At 45.1% G+C, this 16,323-nt stretch overlaps 1 protein-coding gene across 15 annotated transcripts in view; it reads right to left on the bottom strand.

Annotated features, from left to right (window-relative positions):
• Positions 1–9,797: 9,797 nt before the first annotated feature.
• The window catches only part of LOC129726506 (protein rolling stone-like), a 200,328-nt gene continuing 193,802 nt past the window's right edge, over positions 9,798–16,323 (bottom strand). For all 15 annotated transcript variants that reach the window (XM_055683299.1, XM_055683302.1, XM_055683301.1 and 12 more), the window contains one exon: positions 9,798–12,802. In XM_055683299.1, coding sequence (XP_055539274.1) covers positions 12,493–12,802 — 310 coding nt within the window. In that variant the 3' untranslated portion in view covers positions 9,798–12,492. The remainder of the gene's footprint in view (positions 12,803–16,323) is intronic.

Below are 16,323 nucleotides of genomic sequence, written 5' to 3'. Positions count from 1 at the left end.
AAAGACCTAACATCTGTAACATCCAAAAAGTGCCGACCGTCAATCAGTACGTGATCGATTTGGGTGCAGGCTTCTCCATTTGGATGCCTCCAGGTGTGTTTCCGAATATTCAAACGTGGAAGAAAGGAGCTACATATGGCCATCCCTCTGGCTGCGGCAAAGTTTGTCAGCCTCAGGCCGTTTTCATTGGTTGACGAGTGGAGGATATGCCTTACAATGACCGGACGGAAGAATTCCTTCCTCACAACCTTTGCGTTTGCGTCTCCGATGACGACTTTTACGTCGTGTTTTGGGCACTCGTCATAGATTCGCTCAAGCTTGTCATAGAACTCATCTTTGACTTTATCGGATTTGTCGTTTTTCGGTGAGTAGGTGTTGATTAAACTGTAGTTGAAGTATTTGCCCTTAATCCTCAACACGCATATACGGTTATCTACGGGCCTTCACCGGATGACTCTTGTTTTCTGATTTCCCAGCACTACAAAACCGCCGCCCCGTTCTGCTGCGTTGCCGCCACTGTAGTAGATGTGGTACTTGGAAGAAGTGCGTGCAATAGGGTCCACTGCACGGAATTCCCTTTCTCCGGAATTTGGTCACCGAACCTCATGAATCGTTGCGATTTCGACTCCCTGCCGCTGTAGTGCTCGAGCAAGCAAGCCAGCCCGCGGACGTTCCAAGTACCCAATTTTCAATCGTTTACCCTAATGCTACCTTACCAGGGTCGCGATACCTACATCCTGCTGATGAGGCTGCATTTTTAGGTATAGCTGACGGGATACAGCATTCCATAATTCAGCCGCCCGCTCCGGGTCAGACGCTGTTGTACGCCGCCCCTATGGGGATACAGCCGCGTACGACCCTCTTCCCAGTCGGCATACGACCATAGCTTCCACCGAGGGTTGGTTACCCGATCTCCGCTAAGTTTACTCGTATTCCGGTCGGCACCACGTGGAGGTTGGGATAGGCGTTGCTGGACAGAGGTGAATGGCCACATTAGGGTCTCAAGTTACACGTGTCCAGCCGTTTGCCAACCGCTTTCTAGGAAGCGACAGGATAATTTACGATGAGCTACATCCACGCAACTACGACTACGAAGTCGTAGCGCTGCAGGAGCTTTGTTGGACAGGACAAAAGGTAGGGAAAAGCGGGCACCGGGCACCGGGCGGCTACTTAATACCAGAGTTGTGGCATCACCAGGGAGCTCGGAACAGGCTTCATAGTGCTGGCCGCTAATTTGTGATGGGGTGGCAGCCTATCAACACAAGGATGTGCAAGTTGAGGATTAAGGGCCGGTTTTTCAACTACAGCATCATCAACGTGCACTGCCCACATGAAGGACCGATGGCGGAAAGGAAGCGTTCTTCGCGCAGCTAGAGCAGGTCTACGATAGGTTCCTGCGACGGGACGTGAAAGTCGTCTTTGGGGACATGAATGCTCAGCTAGGACGGGAGGCAATGTACAGAACGGTATTCGGGCCAGATAGCCTGCACGAAGTGTCTAATGATAACGACCATCGGTGCGTGAACCTTGCAGCCTCCCGCGGTATTTCAGTCCGAAGTACCATCTCCTTCCACAAAGATATCCACAAAACCACCTGGAGATCACCAGACCACCAAACAGAAAATCGAGTCTACTCGACGGCAGGTTCTTCTCCGAAATCATCAACGTTCGCACCTACCTACATCAGTGTTGATAAAAGTCATTTTCCCCAGCAAAATTCTTCGAAAATTACAGCCAATCATTTTCAATTTTCACTTCCAATGATCGCAGCACTCTTTCACATACACTAGATTTTCGTCCTAGTAACGTGCTGTTATACTCAGATGAAATAGATCGCGCGCATCGTTCACGGTTACGAAATGAAATTTGACGACAAATCCATCCAAATGATCTTCACTTCAAAGCGAAAAAGAAACACAAACAATCCACTCAACCAAAATAAACCTCACCGATACACTTTTTCACTGACACTGACCGATGCCTTGACAATCTTCGTTAACTGATAAACTGATATTGTTGTCTTGCTTCCATCGCATGGAATATAATGAGGTGTTTTGACAGTTCACTTCCATGCAAAAAGCGGGAAGGGAGAACTCTGAAAGGATTGTAAAAAAATAACGTTTATGGATGCTTTTTTCCACTTTCACTCAAGAGTGTCAACAAATATCAACCCTGACCTACATATATATTCAGACCTAGTACCTGTTGTGCACGCCGAAGTCGAATGCCGCGACCAAATACTGAGCGACTGCGGGACGCCGGGGTTGCACAGTAATACGCGCAGCAGCTGGAGGCAGCGTTACCCACGAAAGAGAAGCTTGTTGCAGCTACTCTTGGAGATAGCTGGAGTAACATCCGATCTGTCACAGGTATCAATACTGTAGCGCTACTCGGTACAAGGGCTCCGAATCATAGAAATAACTGGGTTGACGGCGAATGCAGACAATTAGTGAAGGAGAAGAACGCAGCACGGGCGAGAATACTGCAACACCGTACGAAAGCGAAGGTGGAACAATACCGATAGGCATGTAACAGCGAAAGCTCAGTTCTCTGAGGGAAGAAGCGCCAGCAAGAGGACCGAGATCCCATAGCAATTGATGAGATACACCAAGCCAGCGACACTCGGGAGTTCTGCGAGAAGCTGAACAGCTCCCGTAAAGGCTACATGTCGCAAGCCTATGTGTGCAGGAGCTTGGACGGCTACCTCTTTACGGGTGAGTGTGAGGTGAACGAAAGGTGGAAGAAGTACTTCAATGAGCATCTGAACGGCGATGTAGTAGAGGGCGAGGACGGTATGGAAACTGATCTTGGTGCACTAGCAGAAGACAACAGGATTCCAGCACCGATGTCCTGGAGGTGGAAAAGGAGATTGGCCGGCTGAAAAACAATAACGCTGCTAGAGTGGACCAACTTCCCAGCGATTTGTCGAAATACTGTGTAGAAACACTCTGGCTAGAGCCGAGCACTGGGTCATTGTTGAGATTTGGGAGGAAGAACGAGTACCGGAAGAGTGGAGGGAACTTTATGTTCCATCTGAAAAAAGGGCGACAAGGTGGAGTACTGGAACTACCAGACAATAACTTTGCAGAACGCCGCCTACAAGGTATCTTTCCAATTACTTCAGGTTATGCAGAAATGCCGTGAATACAAAGTACATACACTTTTTCTGTTCATCGAATTCAAATAGGCATAGGTCAGCTATGACAAATAATGCACGACGGCGGATTACCGGTCAAACTAACGCGATTGGTTGTTCGAGTAGGAAGGTGTCATAAGAAGAGAGGGGATTAACACGACCAACGCACTCTTGCGGTTTTCGAACGAAAGGTGTTGCGTATCTTCAGTTGAATGCAGATGGAGAACGGAGTGTGGAGAAAACGAATGAACCACGTACTGCAGGAGCTTCTTGGGAGCCATCTATCGTCCATACCACTTAGATTGGAACGTTGCGGTGGGCTGGGCATGTCGTAGGAATGTCGGACGACAGTCCGATGAAGATGGTCCTTGAAACTAATCCGTCAGGGACGAGACGGACAGGTGCACAGCGGGGAAGATGGACCCTACGCAAACGGCAGAGCTGGTGAACTGCAGCCGTGTACCGACTGGAATGGAAACGACTCTTACGTACAGCAAAGGCTACTCCACTGCTTGGGACTGTTTGATAAGGAATGTTAAGAATCATATTCTTTCAAGTTCAGCTCAGAGGAAGCCAAATAAAAATATTAGAATCCAGTTTTGCGAAGATGGGATCTTTCTCAATAAGAAATTTTCATTTGTTAACCATCAGTTACATGATTGTTTGGTCAATATTATTTCCAGACACAGAGTTTTCAATACTTTGCCCCCTTGGCGCCTAACGTTTGCATTAAAAAAATGGACTTTTTTTGGATGGTGTTAGAAAAAAACTAAGACAGATAATTGAGTTCGATAAAGTCCCCAAAGAACGTAATTATATTAGCTTACTTCCAAAAAAATTCTACTCCCTTGCGAGCGGCCATCCGACAGTTAAAAGGAACATTCGCCTTGGCGGACACGCCATGGAGAACTCAAAAACATGACTACACGCATGTTTTGCATGTAGTCATGTTTTTGAGTTCTTTCTTCGTTTTACTTATCAATTTCTCCTCAGTTTTCGCAACAAAACTGCTGGAGTACTGCCGTAATCTCGCAGACTGACGTATGCGACAGTGAGTAAAATTTTCAGTACAAAGCTTTTTCCAAAAACGTTTGTATAATGAGTGTTAGGACGAATTTCAACAATCTGTTCTGTACATAATGCACTAATATAATCACAAAACATTACCGAACGTATGATTTGTGGAAAAACGTTTATTAACTGAAGTTATATTACCAACGTCATTTTGTTGTAGAAACAGCGATTTTTATTTCACTGTTTCTACAACCGATTGACGTACATCCATCGTTGTAGGCGACAAGTCGCTCATTTTTTTCGTAATCAGGCAAATAGACGCGATTCGAGAATACAGTTTTTGAATTTGGTTTGGAATATAATAGCATTCGTGGCCTCTGCCATTTTCCATCTGCACTTCTTCCGTACTAAAAGCAAGTGCGCTTTAGTTGTCAACGAGCATGGACAAAGCTTCGTGGCCTTAGAGGGCTACAGTATGATTAAAGTTTTGTAGATAGTCAACTTCGTTCCGCGGCGAATTTTATTCGAGCAGTGCGTCCTCCGGGGTCCAGAAAGGAACGATTTTCCGCCATAGGACCTCGACGAATTTCTCTGCTAATGTTGTTCTTGGTAATCACCAGTTAGCCTAGGTGCACGCACTTGCCAACTACCTCGTTTTTATCCCCGCTAAGCTAAATCCGTTCCCGTTTAAGGAAATATCCATATTGAGTGGTATTCGATTTTTTTTGGGATGTTTTCCAAAGAGCAGAAGTCGTCATCTTGGATTTCAAAAAGGCCTAGATTCTGGCCTCTGGGTATCATTCTGATTCCGGTAATTCTCATATTGGGTGGTATTTGGCCATTTTGGTCTGTTATTAAGAAACCAGAAGTTGCCATCTTAGAATTCAAAATAGTCTCTGGGGGCAATTCTTGGCTCCTGGGCATATTTTCAATCATTTTTAGTTATTTTCCGGAAAAATTGTTTCAAATATGTGTTTTACTTGGACAGAACCCTTCTCTTGCAGAGAAGACAGAGGTGTCGTACCTCCATAGGAAAATTTCCTGCTCCCAAAAAACATTTACATGCCAAATTTGGTTTAATTTGCGAGTCGTTGAAAGAGCATCACAAACATAGTTGGGTTGGATTCAGTAGAAATGGCGGTTACGTCATTGCGTTTTCGTGAATTAATGACGCTATTTTTTGCAGTTTTGATAAAATTTCGGTGTCTATAGGTCCGGTTTGGTGTGTTCTGTGGGCTTCAAATGGTGAGTCGACAACTTGGAAGGAGCGTCAAACTTAGCTCCGGTCCTCACAAGTTCCTATCTCTCGCCTCCACGAGTCATATGATACAATAGACTACCAGTTAAAACATGGACACAACTGGTTGGTGTTGCCTGGGCAATGTTGTCATCCGACAATAGCTAAGTGAGAAGGTGCGACGCGATCGTTGGCGCGGTAACCATATCTCGGCGGTAGAGGAAATGCTTCGCCAACCCGAGCGTCTGTCCACCAAGATGGTGCGGCTCAAAACAGCGTCTGATCTCCATGTTAGGAGCGGCTGATCAACGTCCTGGTGTCAGCGTGGGACTCTGATCAGAGCTAACACGATGGCTCTCCGGCGAGACAGGGGGTTGGGGAAGGCCCAACAAGCCGCCCCGAAAAACACAAAATTTTGCAAATATCGAAGAAGTTTATACGGATCGGAACAATCGGCACAGACCTAGGCGACGAAATATGGACTACGATTGGAAACTCGGTACATGGAACTGCAGATCGTTAGGCTTTCACGGCTGCGACAGGATCATATATGATGAACTAAATCCACGCAACTTCGAAATCGTAGCACTGCAGGAACTTTGCTGGTCGGGACAGAAGGTATGGAAAAGCGGACATCGAGAGGCTACCTTTTATCAGAGCTGTGGCACTACCAACGAGCTTGGAACGGGCTTCATAATACTGGGTAGGATGCGCCAACGCGTGTTCAGCCGATCAGTGCGAGGATGTGTAAGTTGAGAATTAAGGGCCGGTTTTTCAACTACAGCATCATCAACGTGCACTGCCCACACGAAGGAAGAGCCGATGATGAGAAAGAAGCGTTCTATGCGCAGCTGGAGCAGGTGTATGATAACTGTCCGCAACGGGACGTTAAGATCGTCATCGGTGATATGAACGCTCAGATAGGACGGGAGGCAATGTACAGACCGGTGATAGGGCCGAATAGCCTGCACGCCGCATCAAATGATAACGGCCAACGATGTGTGAACTTTGCAGCCTCCCGCGGTATGGTAGTAAGAAGTACCTTCTTACCCCGCAAACACATCCACAAAGCCACCTGGAGATCACCTGACTTACAAGTGGAGAACCAAATCGACCACGTTCTAATCGATGGTAAATTCTTCTCTGACGTCATCAACGTTCGCACCTACCGCAGTGCGAATATTGTTTCGGACCATTACCTTGTTGCAGTTTGCATGCGCTCAAAACTTTCGACGGTGCGAAACACGCGTCAAAGTCGCCCACCGCGAACAAACATCGGGCAACTACGGGACGCCGAGGTTGCAAGGGAGTACGCGCAGCAGCTGGAAGCAGCATTACCAACGGAAGAGCAGCTTGGCGCAGCTACTCTTGAAGATGGCTGGAGGGACATTCGATCAGCCATAGGTAGTACTGCTGTAGCGGCGCTTGGTACTATGGCTCCGAACAGGAGAAACGACTGGTTTGACGACGAGTGCAAACAGTTAGTGGAAAAGAAGAATGCAGCACGAGCGAGAATGCTGCAACACCAAACGAGGGCGAACGTGGAGCGCTACCGACGCGCACGGAACAGGCAAAACTCGGTCTTACGGAAGAAGAAGCGCCAGGAGGAAGATCGAGATCGCGAGGCGATGGAGGCACTGTACCGTGCGAATGACACACGAAAGTTCTACGAGAAGCTGAACTGTTCCCGCAAAGGCTATGTGCCACAAGCCGACATGTGCAGGGACCTGGGCGGCAACCTTCTCACGAACAAGTGTGAGGTGATTGATAGGTGGAAGCAGTACTACGATGTGCACCTTAATGGCGATGTAGCAGAGGACGACGACGGAGTGGTAGTAGATCTCGGTGTACGCGCAGATGACGACAGAATCCCAGCCCCTGACCTCCAGGAGGTTAGAGAGGAGATCAGCCGGCTGAAAAACAATAAAGCCGCTGGAGCTGACCAACTCCCCAGCGAGCTGTTAAAACACGGTGGTGAATCACTGGCTAAGGCGCTACACTGGGTTATTGCCAAGATTTGGGAGGAGGAGGTAGTACCGGAGGAGTGGATGGAGGGTACAGTGTGCCCCATCTACAAAAAAGGCGACAAGTTGGATTGCTGCAACTACCGCGCAATCACGTTGCTGAACGCCGCCTACAAGGTACTCTCTCAAATTCTGTGCCGTAGACTATCACCGTTTGCAAGGGAATTCGTGGGGCAATACCAAGCGGGATTTATGGGTGCCCGCGCCACCACGGACCAAATATTCGCGGTACGGCAGGTCCTACAGAAGTGCCGTAAGTATAACGTGCCCACACATCACTTGTTCATCGATTTTAAATCGGCATACGACACAATCGTTCGAGACCAGCTATGGCAGATTATGCACGATTACGGCTTTCCGGATAAACTGACACGGTTGGTCAAGTCGACGATGGATCGGGTGATGTGCGTAGTTCGAGTTTCGGGGACACTCTCGAGTCCCTTCGAATCTCGAAGAGGGTTACGGCAAGGTGATGGATTATCGTGCTTGCTATTCAACATCGCTTTGGAAGGTGTGATACGTAGGGCTGGTATCGACACGAGTGGCACGATTTTTAGAAGGTCTGTTCAGCTCTTTGGCTTCACCGATGACATTGATATTGTAGCACGAACCCTTGAAAAGATGACGGAGACGTACATCAGACTGAAGGCTGAAGCCGGACGAATTGGGCTGGCCATAAACGCATCGAAGACCAAGTACATGAGAGGAAGAGGTTCCAGAGAAGACAGTGTCAACCTCCCGCCACGAATTCATATTAGCGGTGATGAAATCGAGGTGGTAGACGAGTTCGTGTACCTGGGCTTACTGGTGACTGCTGACAACGACACCAGCAGAGAAATTCGTCGACGCCTTATGGCAGGAAATCGTGCCTACTTTGGACTCCGGAGAACACTCCGCTCGAATAAAATCCGCCGCCGCACGAAGTTAACCATCTACAAAACACTGATCAGACCGGTAGTCCTCTACGGCCACGAAACCTGGACTATTCTCGTGGAGGACCAACGCGCCCTTGGGGTTTTCGAACGAAAGGTGTTGCGTACCATCTGTGGTGGAGTGCAGATGGAAGATGGATCATGGCGGAGGCGGATGAACCACGAGTTGCATCAGCTGCTGGGAGAACCACTCATCGTTCAAACGGCGAAAATCGGGAGACTACGGTGGGCTGGGCATGTCGTTAGGATGTCGGACGACAACCCGGTGAAAATGGTTCTTGATAACAACCCGACTGGAACAAGGCGACGGGGCGCGCAGCGAGCCATGTGGCTCGATCAAGTGGAAGACGACCTGCGGGGCCTCCGCAGACGACATGGCTGGCGAGCTGCAGCCATGGACCGAGTTGAATGGAAACGACTTCTTCGAACAGCAAGGGACACTTCGGCCTGGAGCTGACTGGTAAGTAAGTTGGTGTGTTCTATCATTTAATCGCAAAAAACACAAATCGGCCACTTTGGCGCTTACGTCAGTCTGCGAGATAACGGCAGAGTAGGTCTTACGCTTCAGGTTTGCCCAGAAATTCTCGATAGGTCGTTCATCACCACCGCCGCGTCGCGATCCGCCGAGAAAATCGATTTGACCATCTTATTCAGCCGCTGCCGATGTGTCACTGCCTGCAGCTCTGAGACCAGTGATGGGACTGCCGCTTTGTGACATGTATGTCCATATTCGCCAGGTACTTTTTCACTGTTTGGCCCGTTGCACCGACTTCCTGGCCAAGCGCACGCAGCGATATAGCCACTTTCCCGTTGGGCTTCCTCTTCAGTATCCTTTGGATCTTCTTGTCGCTCAGGTTCGTCGGCCGTAAATGCTTTGAATGTTGTCCAATAGTGCTAAGACGCTGTAGATGCCGGAACGGGGACACCTACACGATGACCGTTTTCGACGCGGTGAGGTACCATTCTTTGAATGCGCACACTTCTGAAAGGAGTAGCTTCATTGCTTTCGCCATAACGGTTAAAGTTCTACTGATTGAGCTGTCAAATTTTTCCTGCTCATCCATGGGTTACTACGATTGATGCTGAATGGGTAGTTTCGTCAGTGCGTGTGGAACTAAACCCATGAAAAATCGGCAATTTTTGTTCAATTTTTTTATTGCAAACTTTATAACAGTAGATAACCGTCTACTCATGCCATCTGTACAAGGTAGAGGCGTAAAGGTAATTTTTATAGCCGAATGAACGTTATTGGTAACTAATATATCGCAATATTGTCTAACATTTTATCTATCCATGTGATTATATACCTAGTTATAACTTCTTAAAATCTAACCCAACATTCCATTTTTACTTATACAGAATGTACCCTAGTAAAGAAAACAAAGGCGTAACGTAGGATACAAGTGTTACTGAAGGCCAGTGATATCTTTCCACTCAACATGGAATCGAACAGCTTCTTTTATGATCAAACGCTTACTGATTTTCATTTATTTCAAACATCGGCTTAAAAGTCTCTTCATTAATTCCTGCTTGCTTTGGCTGACACCAAACTTATTGACAGTTTGTAGTTGACGGGTTTATTTTTCCATTGGTTTTGATTTGTGTTTCCTGCCGAATGAAATAAACAGCTAAACTAAACCCGATCAACCACTCTTTATGCACCTTTATGAAACGACAACAACTGAAAGCAATCGATATAGGTTCAAAACTAGTCGATAGCGATCGTTCTCGTTTCATGAAGAAACTTAAAGAGTGGTTGGTCGGGAACCTGTTGACCATTCGAACAAACTATTGTTCGCTGAATACTATCCTCGGGTGCAGATATAAGCCTAAGACTAATGCAATTGATAGGATAAACAATAGCTCTCTGTGCAGGAACGTATGTACGCAAAACTGTAGAGTGTGATGCTGTGACTATCTCCATGCACTCAGCGTAATTGTGTGTTGAGTTTGGTTGCAACCTGTGCACTTGGACTGAATTTATGGTTGCGAACTATTACTTTAGGTGAAAAGTTATGGGTTACTTCTTCATAGGTACTCTATAGTTAACTATTTCTTTATACGTGTTTTGTGTATTGTACTTTTTAACCATCCTTCGCATAAAAGTGTTGTTTGCGCTTTTATCATGATGATGTTTCAATGGATCATTTCAATCGAGTTCCTTGTTTTACTTAGTAGTTCGTGTTTTAGTTCAACGTTAGAATTTTTTTCGAAAGTACTGCTATAGGAGGTGGTTTATTACTACGAAACGATAAATATTTATGTTTCTAATGTTGGAATCCAGTTGGAGATGAGTTAGCTTAGTAAGAACACAAGTAATTGTAGTTTTTTATATATAAACTTTTTTTAGTTTTTCCACATCCTGTACCAGCACGAAACAATAGTAGATTAAGGGCATGTATAGCGAGCTTTAGGATAAGAAATTTTTATGATATTTGTAAAGATCAGGAGTCGATATATTGTTTAATAATTTCTAGGTAGTAGACCAAAATTATGTTGTGCCTAACATTTTTGTTCTGGACTTCAGCTAAAACGTTTTACTGTGTTAAATTTTGAAAACAAAGGCAGTTTTATCAACAGTAAATTGAACATACTTCTGAGCAAAAATGCAATAAATCTAGGTGCAAATAATAATGAACACACTAAAAGTGGTTCCACTTTGATGTGCATAACATCTTAAATACTATCGCGTTGTAGCGAACTGTAACGTTTGATAGGAAAATGCAGTGCTTTTCAAGCGATAATAATACTTAATTTCTCTGGCTACAAAACATCATTGAAGGGCAATATTATTGCTGTCATGCACTATAATAGTGGTAATATGAGTCCACGTTTGCGACTGAGTCTTTTAATATTTCGCGATATCAGCTAAGACTGGTAATTGATCTACACAGGTTATATAGGGTTGAATTAGAATTATGCTTTGATGTGTTATGTCGCTACGCGAGCATATACATTCCGTTTGTTTGCTTCCTCAGAGGGAAATAATATTTAATGTAACACCGCAACAACAGCTACTTTCCTACTCTGTCTTGCTGTTTCCTCGATATGGATGATGAAAATCAATTCAAGTGCTTTTATTCACTTGGAACGTTATCTCAAATCTCTTTCGTGACTTGTTGTAACCTTGCAGAAAAAGAAGGCCTCGTTCTGCGGGAGTACGTTTGAAGCTTTCGCAGAAAACTTTCAATCTAATCAAACATAAATGTTTGGGATTTATTAACGGTCTCTACGTTTGGTCCAGCATGTGACAGAATTAAAATACAATACTTGCGAGGAACTATCTTGTACCTTTGATGCTTTACCTAATTCCAGGCTGATGACTGTGTTTTTTATATGACTTTAGATTTAAACTGTTTTTTAACACAGTCCCCGACAATTTTTCGATTGTGTTGGAACAAATTTTAACTAAAAATTTGTTTGGTTTTTTTTTGCGGGCAAGCTATTCGTATGCCCTGAAATTAGGAATGCATCAATCACATCAGCTCTATTTCTGTATTCCACAGAAACAACATGGCGCTTTTGTCTGCCATTAATTGAAAAACCATTCAGTTAACGGATTTGTTGCGTTAATCACATATGAGCCTTTATATTGTTTTATAACCATGAACAATCTGATATTTTTTCTTGCTTCATTAAACTAAATGATCTTTGACTGTTATCGAAAAAAAAAATCGTTTGAATTTATTCACTAAACCGCGCGATAGAAATTTATCGCTTTGCCTCTGCTTTTATTACAATCCTGACTAAGTTCTGGCTACATTTCAAATCTGAATACAAAATCGTTTCTGCTGCTAACGATCTACGTAAAATTCTACTATCAATTTACATAATCTATTACTTCACCAAACAACGTTGTAGCATTTTTGATTCTTGGTTTAGACTCTACATCTTCAATTAAACATCACAAGAGCCGCTATTCGCATGCTGTTTAGAAGTCTAGTTTGTGTTCAACAATGACTGTCCAGTGAAAAACTTGAGCTAAGGGCATCCGCCGTTCGGTGCAGTCCCTTTGGTTATAGTGCTTGGAATGTGTTTGGAATGGGCAGCTGATTACTGGCCGCGCCAGCCACCACCTGGCCCAGCTGACGGTGGGCGGTTGGTGGGCGCGGCCCGGGAGCCACACGGCTGCTGCCCGCTCTCGGTCAATCACTTCAGATCGATGACGGTCGACGGATTGAGGAACTGCTCCCGTTGTGATTCCTCCATCGACGAAAGCGTCCGTGTGATCGAGCTTACCTTCTCCCGGCTGGTCTTTCGGGTGCTGCTGCCACTCAAGACGGAACTGTCGGTCGGCTCCGGGAGGCAAACTCGCGCGTACAGCCACACCCGCAGGCAGTACAGACAGTAGCAGATGAAGTGGACCACGAAAACGAAGAAGACACCAAGCGCGCAGATTACAATCGATTTGCCCGGCTTCTGCCAGTCGAGCATTTTGTAGATACTGGACTCGTTATGCCTATAATCCGAAAGAAAAAATAAAAAGAACGTTAACCAATGGAAAGGACTTTTTTAATGAGTAATCGGGAAAACGTATGTGGGGTTTTTCTTAATGCTCCCCATGCTAAGAAAAGCAATTTCATAGAGTAATTGGAGATAAAAACGTGAATTGGTCCACCTAGTGGTGTGTTCTGATCCTTCTAATAAGAACTTTATTTTTTGTTGGAATTTTAATACCGTCCCTACCGTAGATATTTCTTAACTTTAGCATTTTAGCAGTATAGGTTTTGATTTGAGTACTTTATTATTTAAATCATCCGATCTCAATGAATCGATAGGTAAATAGAACTAAGCCTAGCAATTCTTGTTTGCATATGTGCGCTGGTTCGCCGGGGTTGAACACTTATTCAACACTTGTGAAAATTCTGATATATACGCAGCAGACTCGAAGCAACCGTAGCTCATACGGGGGAATGTATTCAGTAGCATGCGTTGTGCGGCGCGAAACTTAATTGATGACAGCATTTTCGGAGAATCTATTTCGCCATTTAAAATTTTAGCAACGAAAAATGCCTCCTGTATCATGCGGCGACGTTCAAGTGTATCAAGCCCTAGCAAACGACAGCAATCCGGATAAGGAGGGTGATAAACAGGATCACGTCACGGTTAATCTCCCATGGCCGAACGGATAAATCTTCTCTACACACGCTCCAATCTAAAGTTCCCATAGATAGCTGACACGGAGTCCAAACCACGCATGTATCTTCCAGTATGGGACGTACCAACGAGCAATATAACGCTCTCAAGCAATGGGTGTCCTTGAAACTACGTTCAATTTTTGCGATGAAACCGACTAGTTTAGTGGCTTTATGATCTATCGCCGTACGGTGTCTTTCTAAGGTGATTCTTTGGTCCAAGACAACGCCAAGATCGGTCCGTATTATTTTCAGCTCCGGCCCATTTTCACTTCGCTCGAAATGAAAACTCGTGAATCACTACACATGAACTGTAAACTGCAGGCTGGTGAAATATCTGTGTGTTCCACAACCGGGTTTCTACGACAGATTTCGCTAGCGAGAATTTACGCTTTTGCACTTGTCAAATTTTTCACTTCGCTTGGAACTGTAAATCATGCTTTAGCTAGTTTTCAACATTAGTTGTGAAGTTTTCTCTGGTGTCTGTAACATTCTAATGAGACAGAAGAATTCTTCATCCATTCCAGTTATCTCGGAAATAAGAACCACAAGTGATTTCTTCAAAACTTTAGACACGTTGCGTTGATATTTTAGATACTAAACTACTCTTCCAAAGAAAAACAGGTATCTTTCTGCAAAAAATTTAGTAAATAAAAACCATTAAAGTTACATTTCGTCGTATTGATAATGAGGTTTATCGACCAACATGAACTTACTCGCGCCGATTGGACAGACTCGTTTGGTCGAATATTAAATTTGGCCGATTTCTTGGCGAAAATAGCAACTCCATCACTTGAATTGTGAATGTCAAAGAGTAACTTCGTAACCCAGTACAGGTTTGTTAATGGTCATGGTATAACAATGATTCACTGCGATAATCGTCTTTTTTTTGTTCTGACGGTGACAAGATTCGCTGTCTGAATACATTCCTGAATGAATATGTCAAACGAGTGCTCTCCACCACGATGTTTTCCCTTATTTTGATTTTTTTTTTCTGGAAATAGTGATTCTGCCATTTTCTTATCATTGATCGTGTAATAATATTTCTTAACAGAAATAGGATTGAGTAGACTGGATTAAACGAAATAATAGCACCAAACGTATGACAGTGCAAAGTCAATTGACTATCTGCGAAAGCCTACTGCGACGCTAATTAATGAAACGAAATCAAATGCAAGTGTTGACCGCTTACAAGTCTGACCCGGGATGTTGTACTGATTGAATTAATCAACTTTGGACGTTTCAGTTTCAAATACTAACGTTGGAAGGGATGTTTCCACTAGAGCAAAGCTACATAATTCAGGTGAACTGTCTGTGTCCTCCTTTGACATTGCGCTTTCTCTAGTTTTGCCGTTTACTTGACAACATAATGTTCTTCATTTTTTCAAACTGAACACTGAGTACTTAACGAGCCCGAGAAACTCGAGTTTCTGTTCACCAAGATGGTTCGACTCAAAACAGCGTCTGATCTCGATGTTAGAAGCAGCTGATCAACGTTCTGGTGTCGGCGTGGGACTTTTTACAGAGCAGACACGGTGGCCCGGCGAGACAGGGGCTTGGGGAAGCCCCAACGAGCCGCCCCGGTAAACAATATTTTACAAAGAACGTAAAAGATAATACGGATCGGAGCAATCTTCATGGACCTAGGCCACGAAATAAGGACTACGACTGGAAACTTGGGACATGGAACTGAAAATCACTCTGGTTTCCAGGGTGCGACAGGATACGATGAGCTACATCCACGCAACTTCGAAGTCGTAGCGCTGCAGGAACTTCATTGGACAGACCAGAAGGTATGGAACAGCGGCAACCGAGCGGCTACTTTCTTCCAGAGTTGTGGCACCACCAGCGAGCTGGGAACAGGCTTCATAGTACTGGGTAAGATGCGCCAACGGGTGATTGGGTAGCAGCCGGTCAACGCGAGGATGTGTAAGTTGAGGATAAAGGGCCAGTTTTTCAACTACAGCATTATCAATGTGCACTGCCCATAAAAAGGGAGACCTGACGACCAGAAGGAAGCGTTCTACTTGTAGCTAGAGCAGGTCTATGATAGCTGTCCGCGACGGGACGTGAAAGTCGTCATTGGGGACAGGAATGCTTAGGTAAGACAATGATAACGTTAGGTAATGACAACGTTAGGTAATGTCAACGTTAGGTAATGACAACGTTAGGTAATGTCAACGTTAGGTAATGACAACAGGTGACGACAGGTTAGGTAATGACGACAGGTTAGGTAATGACGACAGGTTAGGTAATGACAACGGCCATCGGTGCGTGAACTAAACAGCCTTCCGTGGAATGGTTCGGAGTACTACTCATTAGTTTTGTTAATATCCACCGAACTCGAACGCCGCGACCAAATATTTAGCAACTGCGGTACGCCGGGGTTGCATAGGACTACGCGCAGCAGCTAGAAGCAGAATTACTCACGGAAGAGCAGCTTGGCGCAGCTACTCTTGAAGACCGCGGAGCATTCGATCCGCCATAGGTGGCACTGTCGTAGCGGTCTCCGAATCAAGGGAATGACCAGTCGAGAAGAAGAACCCAACACGAGTGAAAATGCTGCAACACCGTACGAGAGCAAACGTGAAATGATACCGACGGGCACGTAAAAATCAAAATTCAGAAATTTGGTCCTTCGATGGAAGAAGCGCCAACAAAAGAACTGAAGACTCGGAGGTTTAACGAGAAGCTGATCAACGCCCGTAAAGGCTATGTGCCGAAAGCCGATATGTACAAGACTTGAACGGCATCCTCCTTACGGACGATTGTGAGGTGATCGAAAGGTGGAAGCAGCAATTCGATGAGCTTCTGAATGCCAATGCAGTAGATCGCGAGGTATGGT

Source organism: Wyeomyia smithii, chromosome 3 (assembly GCF_029784165.1).
Source record: "Wyeomyia smithii strain HCP4-BCI-WySm-NY-G18 chromosome 3, ASM2978416v1, whole genome shotgun sequence".
Lineage (NCBI taxonomy): Eukaryota > Metazoa > Arthropoda > Insecta > Diptera > Culicidae > Wyeomyia > Wyeomyia smithii.
The sequence above is the reverse complement of the archived record's forward strand: the minus strand, read 5'-3'. Positions and strand labels throughout refer to the sequence as shown.